At 33.7% G+C, this 19667-nt stretch overlaps 2 protein-coding genes and 1 long non-coding RNA gene across 3 annotated transcripts in view; 2 read left to right on the top strand and 1 right to left on the bottom strand.

The window, feature by feature from the left end:
• Positions 1-19667, bottom strand: part of LOC142235035 (uncharacterized) — a 73317-nt gene that overhangs the window by 14590 nt on the left and 39060 nt on the right. The window lies entirely within an intron of this gene.
• Positions 745-1432, top strand: LOC142234279 (larval cuticle protein 65Ag1-like). Its single transcript, XM_075305370.1, has 2 exons — positions 745-916; positions 995-1432. Exons 1-2 carry the CDS (start codon positions 807-809, stop codon positions 1182-1184), a joined length of 300 nt encoding a protein of 99 aa, XP_075161485.1. The 5' UTR covers positions 745-806; the 3' UTR covers positions 1185-1432.
• Positions 16284-16858, top strand: Cpr65Au (Cuticular protein 65Au). Its single transcript, XM_075306425.1, has 2 exons — positions 16284-16460; positions 16521-16858. The coding sequence occupies exons 1-2, from the start codon at positions 16330-16332 to the stop codon at positions 16699-16701; spliced, it is 312 nt and encodes a 103-aa protein (XP_075162540.1). The 5' UTR covers positions 16284-16329; the 3' UTR covers positions 16702-16858.

Raw genomic sequence — 19667 nt, 5'->3', positions numbered from 1 at the left:
AGAGAATTGTGTCTTAAAAGTCTCCTTACTTTTAAGACACAATTCTGCTTCTTTGGCTCGGAATCAATACGAAAATCATTAAAGTAAAGACAAAATATTTGGAACCGGGCATGCTTTTTTATACCCTGCGCCACACTGTTTTTCAGTATAAGTTGATGATGGCGATGCGGCGGCCTTATCAGCCAACTCATAGCCAAAAATATTAGGGTGTACTGGCATCCAAATAAGTTTATATTTAGAGTTCTCTTGGATCAAAATGTTGCTTATAGCACTGGGAAATCTGGGAAAGTCTACTAATTCTGATTACAATAAAATAATAATAATGGAAATCCAGTATGGACGTCGATTGACATGAAGCTGCCAACGATCATCTTAAAGCAGGTCTTATGACGTTTGTCTAATCAATGCTAATTGTGTTTCGGTTGTATTATCATTTCGAGACGCATATTCTACGAATGCTACTTCTAATGCAGCTATTGTTGCTTCTCATCAATTTATGGATGTTTTCTACATAGTCTTCACAACCGAATTTGCATTTAAATTTGTCTTGATACAGATAATGCTAATGTTCCTCATCGTCGCTGTTGTTTTCTATTAAACTACTCTGCCCTGTATTTGGAGTCGTCGATACAGAATCTATGGTTGGTGGAGGTGGTGTGGCTCGAAATTCAAGTTCACTGGAGCAATTTATAGTTTCAATTTTCCATATTATTTTAGTATAAATGTTAATCGAAGACTAACATTTGATATCATTCGTACTAAACGCATCTTCTCGTTAGCACTCAACTGAGAAAAAATCTTTCATCATGAAATTCGTCATTGTGTTTGCTGCTCTTTTTGCCGTTGCTTTGGCTGCCGAAGATGTTCAAATTTTGAAGAGCAATTCTGATGTTGGTCCTGAATCTTTCAAATACGAGTATGTATCTTTCTTTATCCGCTGACACACATTCATGACATCTTTTCATAAATCCTTTCATTTGTTTTAATTTTGCAGCTATGCTACCAGTGATGGAACCGAATCCCAAGCTGAAGGTCATGTGATCAATGTTGGTACTGAGGAGGAAGGTATTGCCATCAAAGGCTCTTACTCTTTTGTTGGCGATGATGGTCAAACCTACACTGTCAACTATGTTGCCGATGAAAATGGTTTCCAACCTACAGGTGCTCATTTGCCCGTTGCCTAAGAAGTGTCTTGCCAAAACTTTGTAAATACTCCTTCCTTAAAATCCATTCCTTCCCTTCCTAGTACCTCTATCCTCAATGTTCCTTACATTTCCTTTCCGACATAAAAAAAATTAAAAACAAAAAACTTATTCTCTATGCCATGGACAATATTTGTCGGTAGTAGAAGATCCCAAATCCAAATTTGTTATAAAAAAAATGTAAGCTAAGAGAAAGAATAGTAAAACCAAAAAATTTCCAAATTTAATAATGTGTGTATATGATTTTCATATGGTAAAAGTGAGAGTTCATGCAACCTATTTATAATAAGTACATGCCTTTGTTATTGTAGTACGAAGATACCACATGTCACTTAAATAGTCTATTTCTTGGGATTTCCACTTCGAGTGCTTGTTTTTATATCCACCACCATAGAATGGTGATGGGGGATAAAAATGATAAATTAGAATAGGGATAAAAATCTACAGATTTTAGATTTCAAATCAAGACGTTATTTCATCATTTTTTGCACGCTCCCATGTTACGTTTATGATTCCTCTAAAACTCAAACAAAAATGGTTCTTATAAATCCAGAATCTGATCTAGTGTTTATAGGAAGACTCTTTAAATTTATCTTCGGGAAGCATACTGGTTGAACTGATCTGCTTAGGAGAATATATGTCATCAAACCCCCCTGAAATTCTATATATTATCAAGTAACCCGTTGCGACGAAGAGTTTTCGTCATCTCAATACTTTACATTTAAGTACCAATAACGATATAATCGGACATTTCTAGCTCGAGATATAATTTGTCTAGTGAAAAAAGTACGAAATACTCAAAAACTGTTCCATAAAAAATTTTAACCTTCATTTTCAAATTCAGCAGATCAAAATACATAAAAAAGTCACCTCTCATGTAAATTTTCAGTGTAAACTAGTGTTACACTTCATTCTCCATACCAGGGATGGAAAATACAATTTTTAAGAAAGTACAAAAAAGGTATTTTTTTGAACAAAAAAGTATTTTTCACTAAATTTTTTTTTTGAACGGAAAAGTGCTTTTCACTAAATTTCAACAAAAATTCTTGGAAGATTATTTGTCAAGAGCTCCTTTAGACTGAATTTTAAAGAAAATAAAATTTTGTTTGTCAACTCCTCAATTTTAAATTTTTTTTTTAGTTTTATATCCAATTACAAAGACTACCGTAGTATTGTAATTACGGTTGCCTCAGTTGTACCTCATAAATTTTCTGAAGAGAAATAGGAATAATATTTTGACAAGACATTCTACAGAAATAACATGTTGACAAAATTTTCTATGGAATTAAATATAGACATAAAATTTTGGCAAAATTTTCTATAAAAATAAAATTTTGACAAAATTTTCTATAAAAATAAAATTTTGACAATATTTTCTATAGAAATAAAATGTTGATAAAATTTTCTATAGAAATAAAATTTTAACAAAATTTTCCATAGAAATAAAATTTTGACAAAATGTTATATAGAAATAAAATTTTGATAAAGTTTTCTATAGAAAAAATATTTTGACGAAAAATTTCTATAGAAATAAAATGTTGACAAAATTTTCTATGGAATTAAAAGTTTGACAAAATTTTCTGTAGATATAAAATTTTGACGAAATTTTCTATAGAAATAAAATTTTGACAAAACCTTCTATAGACATAAAATTTTGGCAAAATTTTCTATAAAAATAAAATTTTGACAAAATTTTCTATAGAAATTAAATTTTGATAAAAATTTCTATAAAAATAAAATTTTAACAAAATTTTCTATAGATATAAAATTTTGCCAAAATTTTCTATAGAAATAAAATTTGACAAAATTTTCTATAGAAATAAAATTTTGGCAAAACTTTCTATAGAAATAAAATGTGACAAAAATTTCTATAGATATAAAATTTTGACAAAATTTTCTATTGAATTAAAAGTTTGAGAAAATTTTCTATAGATAAAAAATTTTGACGAAATTTTCTATAGAAATAAAATTTGACAAAATTTTCTATAGATATAAAATTTTGACAAAATTTTCTATAGAAATAAAATTTTGACAAAATTTTCTATAAACATAAAATTTTGACAAAAATTTCTATAGAAATAAAATTTTGGCAAACTTTTCTATAGAAATAAAATGTTGACACAATTTTCTATAGAAATAAAAGTTTGACAAAATTTTCTATAGATATAAAATTTTAACAAAATTTTTTATAGAAATAAAAGTTTGACAAAATTTTCTATAGATATAAATTTTGACGAAATTTTCTATAGAAATAAAATTTGACAAAAATTTCTATAGATATAAAATTTTGATAAAATTTTCTATAAAAATAAAATTTTGACAAACTTTTCTATAGAAATAAAATTTTGACAAAATTTTCTATAAAAATAAAATTTTGACAAAATTTTCTATAGAAATAAAATTTTGGCAAAATTTTCTATAGAAATAAAATGTTGACACAATTTTCTATAGAAATAAAATTTGACAAAAATTTCTTTAGATATAAAATTTTAACAAAATTTTCTATTGAAATAAAAGTTTGACAAAATTTTGTATAGATATAAATTTTGACGAAATTTTCTATAGAAATAAAATTTGACAAAAAATTAAAATTTTGATAAAATTTTCTATAGAAATAATATTTTGACAAAAATTTTCTATAGAAATAAAATGTTGACAAAATTTTGTATAGAAATAAAATGTTGACAAAATTTTCTATAGATATAAAATGTTGACGAAATTTTCTATAGAAATAAAATTTGACAAAATGTTCTATAGATGTAAAATTTTGGCAAAATTTTCTATAGAAATAAAATTTTGACAAAATTTTCTAAAAAAATAAAATTTTGACAAAATTTTCTATAGAAATAAAATTTTGGCAAAATTTTCTATAGAAATAAAATTTTGGCAAAATTTTCTATAGAAATAAAATGTTGACACAATTTTCTATAGAAATAAAATTTGACAAAATTTTCTTTAGATATAAAATTTTAACAAAATTTTCTATAGAAATAAAAGTTTGACAAAAATTCTATAGATATAAAATTTTGACAAAATTTTCTATAGAAATAAAATTTTGATAAAATTTTCTATAGAAATAAAATTTTGATAAAATTTTCTATAGAAATAAAATGTTGACAAAATTTTCTATAGAAATAAAATGTTGACAAAATTTTCTATGGAATTAAAAGTTTGACAAAATTTTCTATAGATATTAAATGTTGACGAAATTTTCTATAGAAATAAAATTTGACAAAATGTTCTATAGATATAAAATTTTGGCAAAATTTTCTATAGAAATAAAATTTTGACAAAATTTTCTATAGAAATAAAATTTTGACAAAATTTTCTATAGAAATAAAATTTTGACAAAATTTTCTATAGAAATAAAATTTTGGTAAAATTTTCTATAGAAATAAAATGTTGACACAGTTTTCTATAGAAATAAAATTTGACAAAATTTTCTTTAGATATAAAATTTTGACAAAATTTTCTATAGAAATAAAATTTTGATAAAATTTTCTATAGAAATAATATTTTGACAAGAATTTTCTATAGAAATAAAATGTTGACAAAATTTTCTATGGAATTAAAAGTTTGACAAAATTTTCTATAGATATAAAATGTTGACGAAATCTTCTATAGAAATAAAATTTGACAAAATGTTCTATAGATATGAAATTTTGGCAAAATTTTCTATAGAAATAAAATTTTGACAAAATTTTCTATAGAAATAAAATTTTGACAAAATTTTCTATAGAAATAAAATTTTGACAAAATTTTCTATAAAAATAAAATTTGTACAAAATTTTCTATAAAAATGAAATTTCTTTAGAACATTTTCTATCAAAATTTTCTATAGAAATAAAATGTTGACAAAATTTTCCATAGAAATAAAAGTTTGGCAAAACTTTCTGAAGAAATAAATTTTTGCATAATAATATTTTTTGATTCGTATTATTTTAGTAAGCGATCGATATTTTCTTCCCGCATGAACTTGTCTGTTTTGCCAAATTTTTGAAATACTATTAGCAAATAAGTTTGTTAAATACTTTCTCAAAATATTAAAATCTTTTGTTAAAACTATTGTACAATAAATCTGAAATCGCCTCAAAAATGTCTATACGAAAGGTACTAAATTATTCGCCGGGGTACTACGGTACTGACCAGGGTGGAAAAGTATTGAAAAAAGTACTATAGTACTGCATTTTCCATTCCCTGCTCCATCCATACTCATGGATATAACAGTTTAATTATTTTATTTTTGTTTCGGTATAACTGGTCATTGTTAAGTGTCCAATTTGTGGGATTCACAATTAGCCATTGAAACAATTAAACTTCATTGTTTGTTGGTTAGTTGATGAATGATGCTTCTATTGTTTTCGGCTATAAAGTGATATAAGTGAGTTATTATGCTAAGGGAGTATCTACATTTGTAATGTGAAGAATTCTTTTCGAGATCTTTTAATTGTTGTAGTTAGTGGATCACATAAATATATCTGATGTTAAATCGATTATTATTAATGTTTATTATTTTTATAATTGCTAAAATATTGGTGAGTTACCATAAGCGTATTTGGTTTGTTGACTATAACAATCTTTTTTATAATGTTTATAGTACTGTTTTTATATTTCTTCAAAACATTAAATTAAAAACTTATATTGCAATAGATTTGTAATGAGTCAGAGTTATGTCAACTGAAATTAGGAAGTTTGCCATGGTTTCAAAAAATTGTGAATCATAGATTATGGCACGCAGATAAAATCCACCCTGCATGAGACATAACAATAGTTACACACAAAAAATGAATTTCTTTTGAGGGAAACCAAATGTTGGACGTATGAAATTTTCATATGTTATTGAAAGTGCTTATTGCAGATTAAACCTAATTCGTTGGGGACAAACGAGATAAAAACTTACTTACTTACTTAACCAATAAAAACTTTTATGTGTGTATATAATATAATAATAATAAAAAAAGTATATACGGATTTAAGTTCGGCCGGGCCGAATGTTAAATACCCACCATCGAGAATCAAATAATATAATTGTTTCCTTTGAAAACTCTTCGTAGGGTTACTCGAAAATATGTAGCATCTTAGGTGAATATTCTGCCAAGCAACCACATATACCAACACATGGAAATCGGAAGCGGTAACACATGGGAAGAAGACGTAACATACCAAAACATAACTCTAAATTTCGGGCAAATCGGATAAAAATTGTGGTGTCTAGAAGCCCAAGATATCGAATCCGGAGATCGGTCTATATGGGGGGTATATCTAAATATGCATAGATGTATGCCAAATATGGTGCCTATTCGGCGTACTTATATGTGGACCCAAAATACCTCTAGATTTTGAATTTTAGGAAAATCGGAAAAAAATTGGGATGTGTAGACGCTCAAGCAGCCAATATGGGAGATCAGTCTATATGAGGAATATACCAAAGGGTGGATCGATACACACCACCTTCGGCACAAATATGCGTGGGCTTAAAATACCCCTAGATTTCCAATTCCAGGAAAGTCGGATACATATTGCCATTTCCAGAAGCCCAAGAATTCAAATCAAGTAATAGGGCTATACCGAAACGTGGACCGATACACACTATCTTCGGCACACTTGTTGTTTATGAACCCAAAATACCTCTAGACTTTGAACTTTCAGAAAAGTCAAATAAAACTTGCTGTGTCTAGAAACTCAAGAAGTCAAATTATGAGATCAGGCTATATGGGTGCTCTACCAAACTGAGGGCCGATACACACCATACTCAGCATACTTATCTATGAACCCAAAATACCTCAAGATTTGAAATTTCAGGCAAATCAGATGAAAATGCGGAAATCTAGACCATATTCGGCGTACTTAAGAATTGGTAGATTGGGAGATTGGGTTATATGGAGCTGTACCCTGTAGAAAATGTCAATAGTGAAACAGTACTGACTTACTATTGACTGTGTCGCCAGTACTACTGACCAAATATACCCCAGACAATGTAAAATTCTATTGACATTTAACATGTACTTGTCATTGAGAATGAACTACTGACACAAGAACTACTGACTAGGTGGTACTTTTGGAACCATATGGAGACATTGGAACCACTAAATCAGTAGTCCATTGTCACCATTTTGTCAACACTTTTTTACCAAATGAAAAGACGTAAAATTAGAAATTAAAATCTTATTTATTATGTATACTTAATTAAATTAAATTAATTATATATATTTAATTAAATAAATTAAACGTTTAGGCCTTCCTCCTGCAATATACTGAGCAGCTTCTCCAAACACTTTCTGGAAGGCGATGTTTCGATGTACCACTGCTTCAGTTTTTCCCTCAAATTCAGAGTTGGAGTGGACATATCAGCTAACTCAAAATCTTCAAAGGTTTCACAATATTCTTCTTGGAGCACAAAATTAATGAAAGTGCTCTCTCTAGAAATAACCTCCTCTTCAGCATTTGCTTTATCCTTGTACAATTTTAATTGCTTTTTCACAAGTCTTTTGTAATTTCTTTTATTCATTTTTTAATTCACTTATAAACCTCACTTTTCTTTTTAAACTATTGTCCAATTATTGCGATACCAAGTGTTTTCACAACCAAAAGAAGCGTAACAATGAAAAGGAAGAAGAAGCATTGACTCTCATTTGTCCTAAATTTCTCTACACATTAAAGCCAGAGAAATATTTGTAAACAAGCTGTAGACAAATTATTGACAATGTCACCATAATAGTTGACAAAAGTGGTGACATAGAGACACATGTCCCCAGACTTCCTACAGGGTACCGAAACATCCCTCGTACAATGTCACCATACCAAAAAAAAAAAACATTTTGCTCTTGAAACATGTTTGAGGTGATCATATTCCGTCTCTGCGTGTACAGTTATGAATTTGATATGGACCAATTTTTGTGTGATTGGGGATCGATTTATCTGAGGGCTATATATAACTATAGACCGATATGGACCTAGTTAGGCATGGTTGTTACCAGCCATAAGCAAGCACAATGTACCAAATTTCAACTGATTCGGATGAAATTTGCTCCTCTAAGAGGCTCCAAAACCAAATCTCGGGATCGGTTTATATGGGGGCTATATATGATTATGGACCGATGTGGACCAATTTTTGCATAGTTGTTAGAGACCATATACTAACACCATGTACCAAATTTCAGCCGGAGCCAAATCTGGGGATCGGTTTATATGGGGGCTGTATATAATTATGGACCGATGTGGACCAATTTTTGCATGGTTGTTAGAGACCATATACTAACACCATTTACCAAATTTCAGCTGGATCGGATGAAATTTGCTTCAGGGTTGGCCTGTCACAAACTGTGACTTTTGCGACATACATTTGCGACGGTATAATACGTATGTCGCAAAAGTCGTAAACCTACTGTAGAAAACCTAATTTGACAGCATTCGCTGTAAGTTTCTGCAGAAATTTGTGAAAGTTTTCCCATGGTCAAGCCTTTTTTCTTAGGTGGTATCGAAATTCCCGTTGGTGAGTGTGCAAAATACCTTGGGGTTATATTGGACAGGAGACTGAACTTAAAGATAAGAAAGGACGAGAAAATCAACGGTTACCCTGTACTCGTGCAAAAGGCAATAGCGAAAATGTGGGGACTAAAACCGAAAATTGTGAACATTCCTTAGAATTGAAACTTCATCGCACATTCCATCGTCTTGGATATCATCGAATTCGCTGCCTAAAGTATTTTCAGTTTGCGACTTTAGTTACTTTTTCTACATTTACGACGCGTATGTGACGTTTACGACGTTTACAACTTTGCGACAGTCGAAAACCTAAAAAAGTTTGATACAGACCATTTCTGGTCTGCAAGCCAAATTTGGGGGTCCGTTTGTATGGGGGCTATACGTAAAAGTGGACCGATATGGCCCATATGCAATACCATCCGACCTACATCAATAACAACTACTTGTGCCAAGCTTCAAGTCGATAGCTTGTATCGTTCGAAAGTTAGCGTGATTTCAATAGACGGACGGATGGGCGGACGGACATGCTCAGATCGACTCAGAATTTCACCACGACCCAGAATATATATACTTATATATATATAGCAATATTTCGATGTGTTACAAACGGAATGACAAAATTAATATACCCCCATCTTATGGTGGAGGGTATAAAAAGTAAAGAATTCAGAGACATAAATAAACATAACAAAAAATACCCGCATGTACTCAATTTTGCAATTTTCAATACCGGTGTCAGTTGGAACATTTTCTAGTACCTGGTCCATAACCCTTTATTTTGTAGTACCATATTTATACGTTTTGGCATACTTTTAACCAATTCCTGTTTAATTTCATCCGGTATATTCTGCCATTCCAGCTGTACTCGTTTCCGCAGGTCTTCTAATTTTTATGAAGCTGATTTGTACAATCCCAGCCGCCTTCCCACGATTGACCATGAATTCTCAATCGGGTTGAGGTCGGCGCTTTGCGCTGGCCAATTCAACACTTGAAATTTTTGCTCACTAAGCCATTTTTCACTATTTTTGCACTATGCTTCGGATCACCATCCGGTTGAAATACGACTTCATCTTCAGGATAGGTACTCTCGTCAACAAACTCGGGAAGATGAGTCTGCAAAATGGCGAGGTCGTCTTCCTTCTTCATTATACCATAAATTTTCTGCAATGGCCCAATGTGCTACCAAGTGAAGCAGAACCAAACCATGATGCTTCCACCATCATGCTTCACAGTTTGTTTAACATGGTGACGTTGAATGGTATCATCAGGACGACGCCAGAAATATTGTTTACCGTCCGATTGGAAACGGTTAAATTTTGATTCATCTGACCAGATAATATATTTCCAGTCACCTGTCGTCCAATTTTTATGCTCTCTTGCAAACTTCAATCGCGCCTTTTGATTTTTTTTCGGATAATACAGGTTTATTTTTTTACAGCTGACACATAACCCCTGTTGTGGAGTGCTCGTCTTGCTGCCCACTCACTAACTTGCTTATTTTTGGCAACAGTAGTATTTTTCGGCGTTACGGTCTTGTTTTGCCTCATTTCTGCCATCAAAAGGCGAGCGTCCGCTTCGGTCAACAGTTTTCGGCGGCCTGTGGATTGCTCTTCGGGAATAGCATTTCGTCCTTTTTGGACGCTAATGACCACAGACTGACTTATATTAAGTTCCTTGGCTATTTTCCGCGATGAAGACCCATTATTAGTTAAGGAAACTATATTGTCCTCCACATCGCGCGATAACTTTTTCATTTCAATTTTTACTTGATATTATTGCAGTACACTTCGAATAAAGCTTTAACTCTTACTAGGAAACACGTTTATAAACACAAAGTTGTATTACTGATCATAAAGAAAGGCAAAAAAATACAAAACCAACGGTACATTTTGGTTTTATGCTGAGTACATCAAAAAGTGCAAAATTGAGTACATGCGAGTTTTTATACCCTGCGCCAAACTGTGGAACAGGAAAAAATGCTCAGGGTGGGCTCCCGAGTCGATATAGCCATATCCGTCTGTCCTTGAACACATTTTTGTAATCAAAGTCTAGGTCGCAGTTTTAGTCCAATCGACTTCAAATTTGGCACAAGTATGTGTTTTGGCTCAGAATAGAACCCTATTGATTTTGGAAGAAATCAGTTCAGATTTAGATATAGCTCCCATATATATTTCGCCCGATATGGACTTATATGGCCCCAGAAGCCAGAGTTTTTCCCCAATTTGGTTGACATTTTGCACTAAGAGTACAATTAGTAGTGTAGCCAAGTGTGCCGAATTTTATTGAAATCGGTTCAGATTTAGATATAGCTCCCATATATATCGTTCGCCCGATTTACACTCATATGACCACAGTGGCCAATCTTTTACTCCGATTTAATTGAAATTTTGCACAGGGAGTAGAATTAGAATTGTAGCTATGCGTGCCAAATTTGGTTGAAATCGGTTCAGATTTAGATATATCTCCCATATATAGCTTTCGCCCGATTTACACTCATATGTCCACAGAGGCCAATTTTTAACTCCGATTTAGTTGAAATTTTGCACAGGGAGTAGAATTAGCATTGTAGCTATGCGTGCAAAATTTGGTTGAAATCGGTTCAGATTTAGATATAGCTCCCATATATATGTTTTTCTGATTTCGAAGTTTCCTTAAAATTGCTTCAGATTTAAATGTTTCCCATATTTATACCCTGCGCCACACTGTGGAACAGCGTATTATAAGTTAGAGCATATGTTTGTAACACCCAGAAGGAGACGAGATAGACACATGGTGTCTTTGGCAATAATGCTCAGGGTGGGTCCCTGAGTCTGTATAACCATGTCCGTCTGTCCGTCCGTCTGTCTGTGAACACATTTTTGTGATCAAAAATCTAGGGCGCAATTTAAGTCCAATCGCCTTCAAATTTGGCACATGTACCTATTTTGGATCAGAATAGAACCCTATTGATTTTGGAAGAAATCGGTTCAGATTTAGATATAGCTCCCATATATCTTTCGCCCGATATGCACTAATATGGACCCAGCAGCCAGAGTTTTATACCGATTTGCTTGAAATTTTGTACAAACATAACACTTAGTCGTATAGTCAAGTGTGCAAAATTTGATTGCAATCGGTTCAGATTTAGATATAGCTCCCATATATATCTTTCGCCCTATATGGACTAATATGGTCCTAAAAGCCAGAGTTTTGGCCCAATTTGGTTGAAATTTTGCACAGGGAGTAGATTTAGTATTGTAGCTATGCGTGCCAAATTTGGTTGAAATCGATTCAGATTTAGATATAGCTCCCATATATATTTTTCGCCCGATATGGACTTATATGGCCCCAGAAGCCAGAGTTTTGGCCCAATTTGGTTGAAATTTTGCACTAGGAGTACAATTAGTAATATAGTCATGTGTGCCTAAATTGATTGAAATCGGTTCAGATTTAGATATAGCTCCCATATATATGTTTTTCTGATTTCGTCAAAAATGGTCAAAATACCAACATTTTCCTTGTTAAATCGCCACTGCTTAGTCGAAAAGTTAAAAAAACTGACTCTAATTTTTCATAAACTTCTAATACGTATATATCGAGCGATAAATCGTAAATAAACTTTCGCGAAGTTTCTTTAAAATTGCTTCAGATTTAAATGTTTCCCATATTTTTTTCTAAAATTGTGTTCCACCCTAGTGCATTAGACGACTTAAACTTGGAGTCTATAGATTTTGTAGAAGTCTATCAAATTCTGTCCAGATTTGACGGATGTGATATGGTATCGAAAATTTAGATGTAAAAAGTGGTGCAGGGTATAATATAGTCGGCCCAGCCCGACTTTAGACTTTCCTTACTTGTTTTTGTTATGTTTATTATCTCTCTGAATTCTTTACTTTTTGTTTTGAGTTTTTTGTTGTTTTATTTAGAATTGAAGAAGGAATAAAGTAAAAATTAAATTTTTTTGAGTTTCTTTATTGCTGTTTTTTTTATTCGTTTATAATAGAAAAAAATTAATTATATACTCATTTCTGCACGCCACTGTATATATCGAAATCGATATATCGATGTGATGTTGACAACTTTTAACTTATTATTATTATTGACATTTGGATGAAAAAAAAAAACTAGAATAACCGATTTACTTGAAATATACAGAGGACGTGGAAATGAAAATAAGATAGGGTACTCGATTTTGCAATATTTGGACAAGACCTTGAAAAAAAAATTCTCCGATTTCCTTGAAATTTTCAGAGCTGCTATTTGGCCGGGAAGTAGGCCTCCACCCGTTTCAGCTCGTGGATTTTCCTTAAAAATGCTAAATATTTTTTAAAATAGTATCAGTTAAAACGAGTACGGAAAGTCTAAAGTCGGGTGGAGCCGACTATATTATACCCTGCATTACTTTGTAGATCTAAATTTTCGATACCATATCACATCCGTCAAATGGGTTTGGGGGCTATATATAAAGGTTTGTCCCAAATACATACATTTAAATACCACTCGATCTGGAAGAATTTGATAGACTTCTACAAAATCTATAGACTCAAAATTTAAGTCGGCTAATGCACTAGGGTGGAACACAATGTTAGTAAAAAAAAATATGGGAAACGTTTAAATCTGAAGCAATTTTAAGGAAACTTCGCAAAAGTTTATTTATGATTTATAGCTCGATATATATATATGTATTAGAATTTTAGGAAAATTAGAGTCATTTTTACAACTTTTCTACTAAGCAGTGGCGATTTTACAAGGAAAATGTTGGTATTTTGACCATTTTTGTCGAAATCAGAAAAACATATATATGGGACCTATATCTAAATTGGAACCGATTTCAACCAAATTAAGCACGCATAGCAACAATGCTAATTCTACTCCCTGTGCAAAATTTCAACTAAATCGGAGTTAAAAATTGGCCTCTGTGGTCATATGAGTGTAAATCGGGCGAAAGCTATATATGGGAGCTATATCTAAATCTGAACCGATTTCAACCAAATTTGGCACGCATAGCTACAATGCTAATTTTACTCCCTGTGCAAAATTTCAACCAAATTGGGGTAAAACTGTGGCTTCTGGGACCGTATTAGTCCATATCGGGCGAAAGATATATATGGGAGCTATATCTAAATCTGAACCGATTTCAATAAAATTTGGTACACTTGACTATAGTGCTAATTGTTATTCTTGTCCAAAATTTTAAGCAAATTAGGGTAAAACTCTGGCTTCTGGGGCCATATAAGTCCATATCGGGCGAAGTATATATATGGGAGCTATATCCAAATCTGAACCGATTTCTTCCAAAATCAATAGGGATCTATTCTGAGCCAAAACACATACTTGTGCCAAATTTGAAGTCGATTGGACTTAAACTGCGACCTAGACTTTGATTACAAAAATGTGTTCACGGACAGACGGACAGGCTATATCGACTCAGGAGCATTTTCGCCAAAGACACCATGTGTCTATCTCGTCTCCTTCTGGGTGTTGCAAACATATGCACTAACTTATAATACCCTGTTCCACAGTGTGGAGCAGGGTATAAAAATAGGAAGACGCTGCGAAGCGCGTCGGATTCCCCTAGTAATTATATATAGTCCCATATAACCGATCCAGGAGTAAATTTCATCCGATCCGGTTTAAATTAGACATCTTCTATATAAACCGATAGAGACTTATATAGAGGTATTGAATCTGCATTCTTTTATCTGTAAAGGGTCAAATTTTGGTCAAGGGAAAACGCGTGTAAATCGGTGAAATCGTTTATTTAAAAAATCAAATTAAATTTCTTTTTCAAGTTCAATTAGTATAAAATTCAGGAAAAATATTCAGTTAGGCTTTCGTTTTTCCAAATCCGAATTGCCGGGCCTCACGCTTGACACCTGCCATCAAATTTTGTACAGCCACCTTGTCCACCTTCTTCGCCGCAGAAACCCAGTTTGCCTTGAACTGCTGCTCGTCCTTAGCAGTTTTTTTTTGTCTTCTTTAGGTTCCGCTTGACAATAGCCCAGTATTTCTCCATTGGGCGGAGCTCTGGCGTGTTGGGAGGGTTCTTGTCCCTGCACGTTGTTGGCGGCGTACCATTCCATGGCTTTTTTACCGTAATGGCAAGATGCCAAATCCGGTTAAAACAATACGGAACAACCGTGTTTCTTCAGGAAAGGCAGCAGACGTTTATTCAAACACTCTTTCACGTAAATATCTTGGTTGACAGTCCCGGAAGCTATGAAAATGCTGCTTTTCAAGCCACAGGTACAGATGGCTTGCCAAACCAGATATTTCTTTGCGAACTTAGGCAGTTTTATGTGCTTGAAAATATCTACTACCTTTCCCCTTCCTTTTGCCGTATAAAACTCCTGTCCCGGAAGCTGCTTGTAGTCGGCTTTGACGTAGGTTTCGTCGTCCATTACCACGCAGTCAAACTTCGTCAGCATCGTCGTGTACAGCCTCCGGGATCGCGCATTGGCCGTCGTATTTTGTTTATCATCGCGATTTGGAGTCACTACCTTCTTGAAAGTCGATAGTCCGGCTCGTTTTTTGGCTCGATGCACGGTTGTAGACAATACACCCAGCTTATTTGCGGCATCTCGGAGAGGTTAGGGTTTCGCTTGAAACTACCGGCGACTCTCTTTGTCGTCTCAGCGGCTTCCGGTTTTCGATTTCCCCCCGATCCAGACTTCCTGGCTATCGACAAACGTTCCCCAAACACTTTAATTACATTTGTAACGGTTGATTTGGCAACTTTTACCGATTTTGCCAGCTTTGCGTGCGAGTAGCTTGGATTTTCGCGATGCGCGAGCAAAATTTTGATACGCTGCTCTTCTTGCTTGGACGGCATTTTGACAACTGAAGAGTGAATTCCAAAATCAAAATAGGAGCAACATTCTACACACACACTGAGTGCTGCCGATTCTATGTTAAGCTCAATGACAATGGACCTCCTTTCTAATGCCGAGTCCGAACGGCGTTCCACATTGCAGTGAAACCACTTAGAGAAGCTTTGAAACACCCAGAAATTTCACTAGCATTACTGAGGTGGGATAATCCACCATTGAAAAACTTTTCAACTGTTACCACAACACATGTGATACGCAATCCATGGTGGAGGGCACATAAAATTCGGCCTAGCCGAACTTTCGGTCGTATATGTTTTGTTTTAGTTCTTCTTAAATTAAATTGGGATGAATTTATATCTTTAATCGGAAGTTAAAAAAAGCTTACCGTTCAACAACGACAAAATCTGTTAAATCAATGGCAAGAGTCATTGTACGTCCATGGTTTATTCACAAGTGTGAAGATGAGTGCGTGCGTATGGTATCTTCTTTCATTAGTGGTACTGTGAGGTTGGTAATTACATTGATGTTGACGATGACTTCAGATTTTTATTACATTTGAGGGTGTAGTTATTTATTTTTTATTATGCTTTTTTTTGTTTTGTCAACTAAATATAAAATATTTTATTTTGAAATTCCACTGACACGAAGATACCCTTTTTATAGTCATAGTTAAAAAATAATAATAATATATTGTATATATTTTATTTCAATTATTTTTTTAATTTTTGGTATAAAATGAGACCACAGGTCAGAGTTGGTATCAGTTCAGAGTAAAGTGCTTGTAATAGCAACATCAGTACACACAGCAATTTCTCATTTATTCAAATATCATCATGAAATTATCAATTGCAATTTTGATCTGCTGGATTTCGGTTGTGCTTTGTGCCCCTCAGCATGATGAGCGTAAAGCAGAAATTTTACGTTTGGAAGCTGATAATAATGGTGTCGACAAATATAATTTTGCGTAAGTATATAACATTTATAACAATTTGTATGTAAACATCTTCATATCCTTTTGTTTCAGCTATGATACTAGTAATGGAATATCCCGTCAAGAAACTGGTGAATTAAAAACCACAGATGAAGGTTCGGCTATTGTTATGCGTGGTTCTAGCTCCTGGACTGCACCCGATGGCAAGAAGTATGAAATTTCTTTTTACGCTGATGAATTTGGTTATCATCCTACATTTAAGCAACTTTCCTAAGTACAAACAGTGACAGAATAACTGATTAGTATAAGATAAATTGTTCTAAAACTAATACTATAATTAAAGTTTAAGTTGTTTATAAAATGCTATGAAATGGTTTTATATTGTGAAGAATTTAAAAATGTTTTCAATACAAGTAAAATTAGCAAAATGATCTCATTATTATCACATATTTCAAAATAAGTAAGAAGAGTCTAAAGTCGAGTGGGCCGATCAACGCTTAAATATATAGCCTCATCTGTCTGAGCCGATTGCATCAAAAATGGGCATATATAGTGTTTTCAACTTTATTCCACTTTGTTGCAGCGGTACATTTGGGTTTTGTGAGCATATTTTCCTTTATATAGTAATGATGTTCTAAATTTTAGCAAGCTTCGATTTCGTAGCACATTATTTTTAAGTGCAAGCATAAAATGTTTATAGACTAGAATAACATGCTTGAGATATCTATGGTAATGTGTTAGAACATATCGATGTCTTCATTCCAGAGTACGCTGAGTCGACTTAGCATGCTTTGATGGAGTTCGTTTTTATACCCTCCACCATAGAATGGGGGTATATTAACTTTGTCATTCCGTTTGTAACACATCGAAATATTGCTCTAAGACCCCTTAAAGTATATATATTCTGGGTTGTGGTGAAATTCTGAGTCGATCTCAGCATGTCCGTCCGTCCGTCTGTTGAAATCACGCTAACTTCCGAACGAAACAAGCTATCGACTTGAAACTTGGCACAAGTAGTTTTTATTGATGTAGGTCGGATGGTATTGCAAATGGGCCATATCGGTCCACTTTTACGTATAGCCCCCATATAAATTGCCCCCAAATTTGGCTTGCAGACCCTCTAAGAGAGACAAACGTCATCCGATCAGGCTGAAATTTGGTACATGGCGTTAGTATATGGTATTTAACAACCATGCAAAAATTGGTCCACATCGGTCAATAATTATATATAGCCCCCATATAAACCGATCCCCCGATTTGGCTTTCGAAGCCTCTAAGAGAAGCAAATTTCATCCGATCAGGCTGAAATTTGGTACATGGCGTTAGTATATGGTCTCTAACAACCATGCAAAAATTGGTCCACATCGGTCAATAATTATATATAGCCCCCATATAAACCGATCCCCCGATTTGGCTTGCGGAGCCTCTAAGAGAAGCAAATTTCATCCGATCCTGCTGAAATTTGGTACATGGCGTTAGTATATGGTATTTAACAACCATGCAAAAATTGGTCCACATCGGTCAATAATTATATATAGCCCCCATATAAACCGATCCCCCGATTTGGCTTGCGGAGCCTCTAAGAGAAGCAAATTTCATCCGATCCTGCAATTTGGTACATGGTGTTAGTATATGGTCTCTAATGACCATGCAAAAATTGATCCACATCGGTCCATAATTATATATAGCCCCCATATAAAGCGATCACCAGATTTGACCTCCGGAGCCTCTTGGAAGACCAAAATTCATCTGATTCAGTTGATATTTGGTAGGTGGTGTTAATATATGACCTCAAACACCCATAGAAAAATTGGTCGAAATCGGTCCATAATTATATATAAATAGCCCCCATATAAACCGATCCCCAGATTTGGCTTGCTGAGTCTGTAAGAGAAGCAAATTTCATTCGATCCGGTTGAAATTTGGTACATGGTGTTTGTATATGGCCTCAAACACCCATGCAAATATTGGTCGAAATCGGTCCATAATTATATATAGCCCCCATATAAATCGATCCCCAGATTTGACCTCCGGAGCCCCTTGGAAGAGCAAAATTCATCCGATTCGGTTGAAATTTGGTACGTGATGTTAGTATATGATATCCAACAACCATGCAGGAATTGGTTCACATCAGTCTATAATTATATATAACCCCGTATAAACCGATTCCCAGATTTGACCTCCGGTGCCGTATGGAGAAGCCAAATTCATTCGATCTGGTTGTAATTTTTTACGTGGTGGTAGTATACGATATTTAACAAAAAGTGGTCCATATCAGTCCATAATCATATATAGTCCCCATATAAACCGATTCCGAGATTTGGAGCCTCTTGGAGGAGCAAATTTCATCCGAGTCAGTTGAAATTTGGTACATTGTGCTAGTATATGGCCGTTAACAACCATGCCTAACTATGTCCATATCGGTCTATAGTTATATAAAGCCCTCATATAAATCGATCCCCAATCACACAAAAATTGGACCATATCAAGTTCATAATTGTATATAGCCCCCATATAAGCGACCCCCATATTTCAATGCTGGCTCCCTACGTACCGTGCAAAAGTCCATATCGATTCGTAATTATTTGTAGACTTACCTACACATACCTTTTTTGTCTAATATATACCACGTATGGACTAGCTCACAATTTAGAAAACGATTTATTGGGGATGACAGTCTTTCGTATAAGTTTCTAGGCTATCCATGGTGGAGGGTACATTAGATTCGGCCTGGCCGAACTTACGGCCATATATACTTGTTTTTTTATTTTTTTTTATACGTATTGATGTGACTTGAGTCCTGTCAAAAGCACGGACACTTCTATCAAAAGTTATGGAAAAAATTGTACTTAACCTGCGGCTAAAGTTTTAAAAAATGTCCATTCCAAAAAGGTCTAAGTATAGTCAGTACTGTTTAGAACAGAACTGTAAATCTAAATAAATCTAAAGTTATTCCCCTCAAAACTCTATAACAAAAAAAAAGTAGAAAGTCGGGCAGGGCCGACTATATCATACCCTAAACCACCCTTACTGAATTAGTAATCATAAGCATTTGTGGGGTAACATTGATATAGGTCTGGGAGATAAACAGTTGCATATTTAAGAAAATTAAGGGGTACATGTTTATGGGTGCTTTGCCTTAATCTAACAAAGCACAACGGGACAAAGGTTGTCAGGGTAAATGTTGGGTTTACCCTACAAGCACAAAACAAATTCCCTACTTTCCCATACATTCCCAAA

Source organism: Haematobia irritans, chromosome 4 (genome assembly GCF_050003625.1).
Source record: "Haematobia irritans isolate KBUSLIRL chromosome 4, ASM5000362v1, whole genome shotgun sequence".
In the NCBI taxonomy this organism is placed as follows: domain Eukaryota; kingdom Metazoa; phylum Arthropoda; class Insecta; order Diptera; family Muscidae; genus Haematobia; species Haematobia irritans.
Note: the sequence above shows the minus strand (reverse complement) of the source record. Positions and strands in the feature narration are given on the sequence as shown.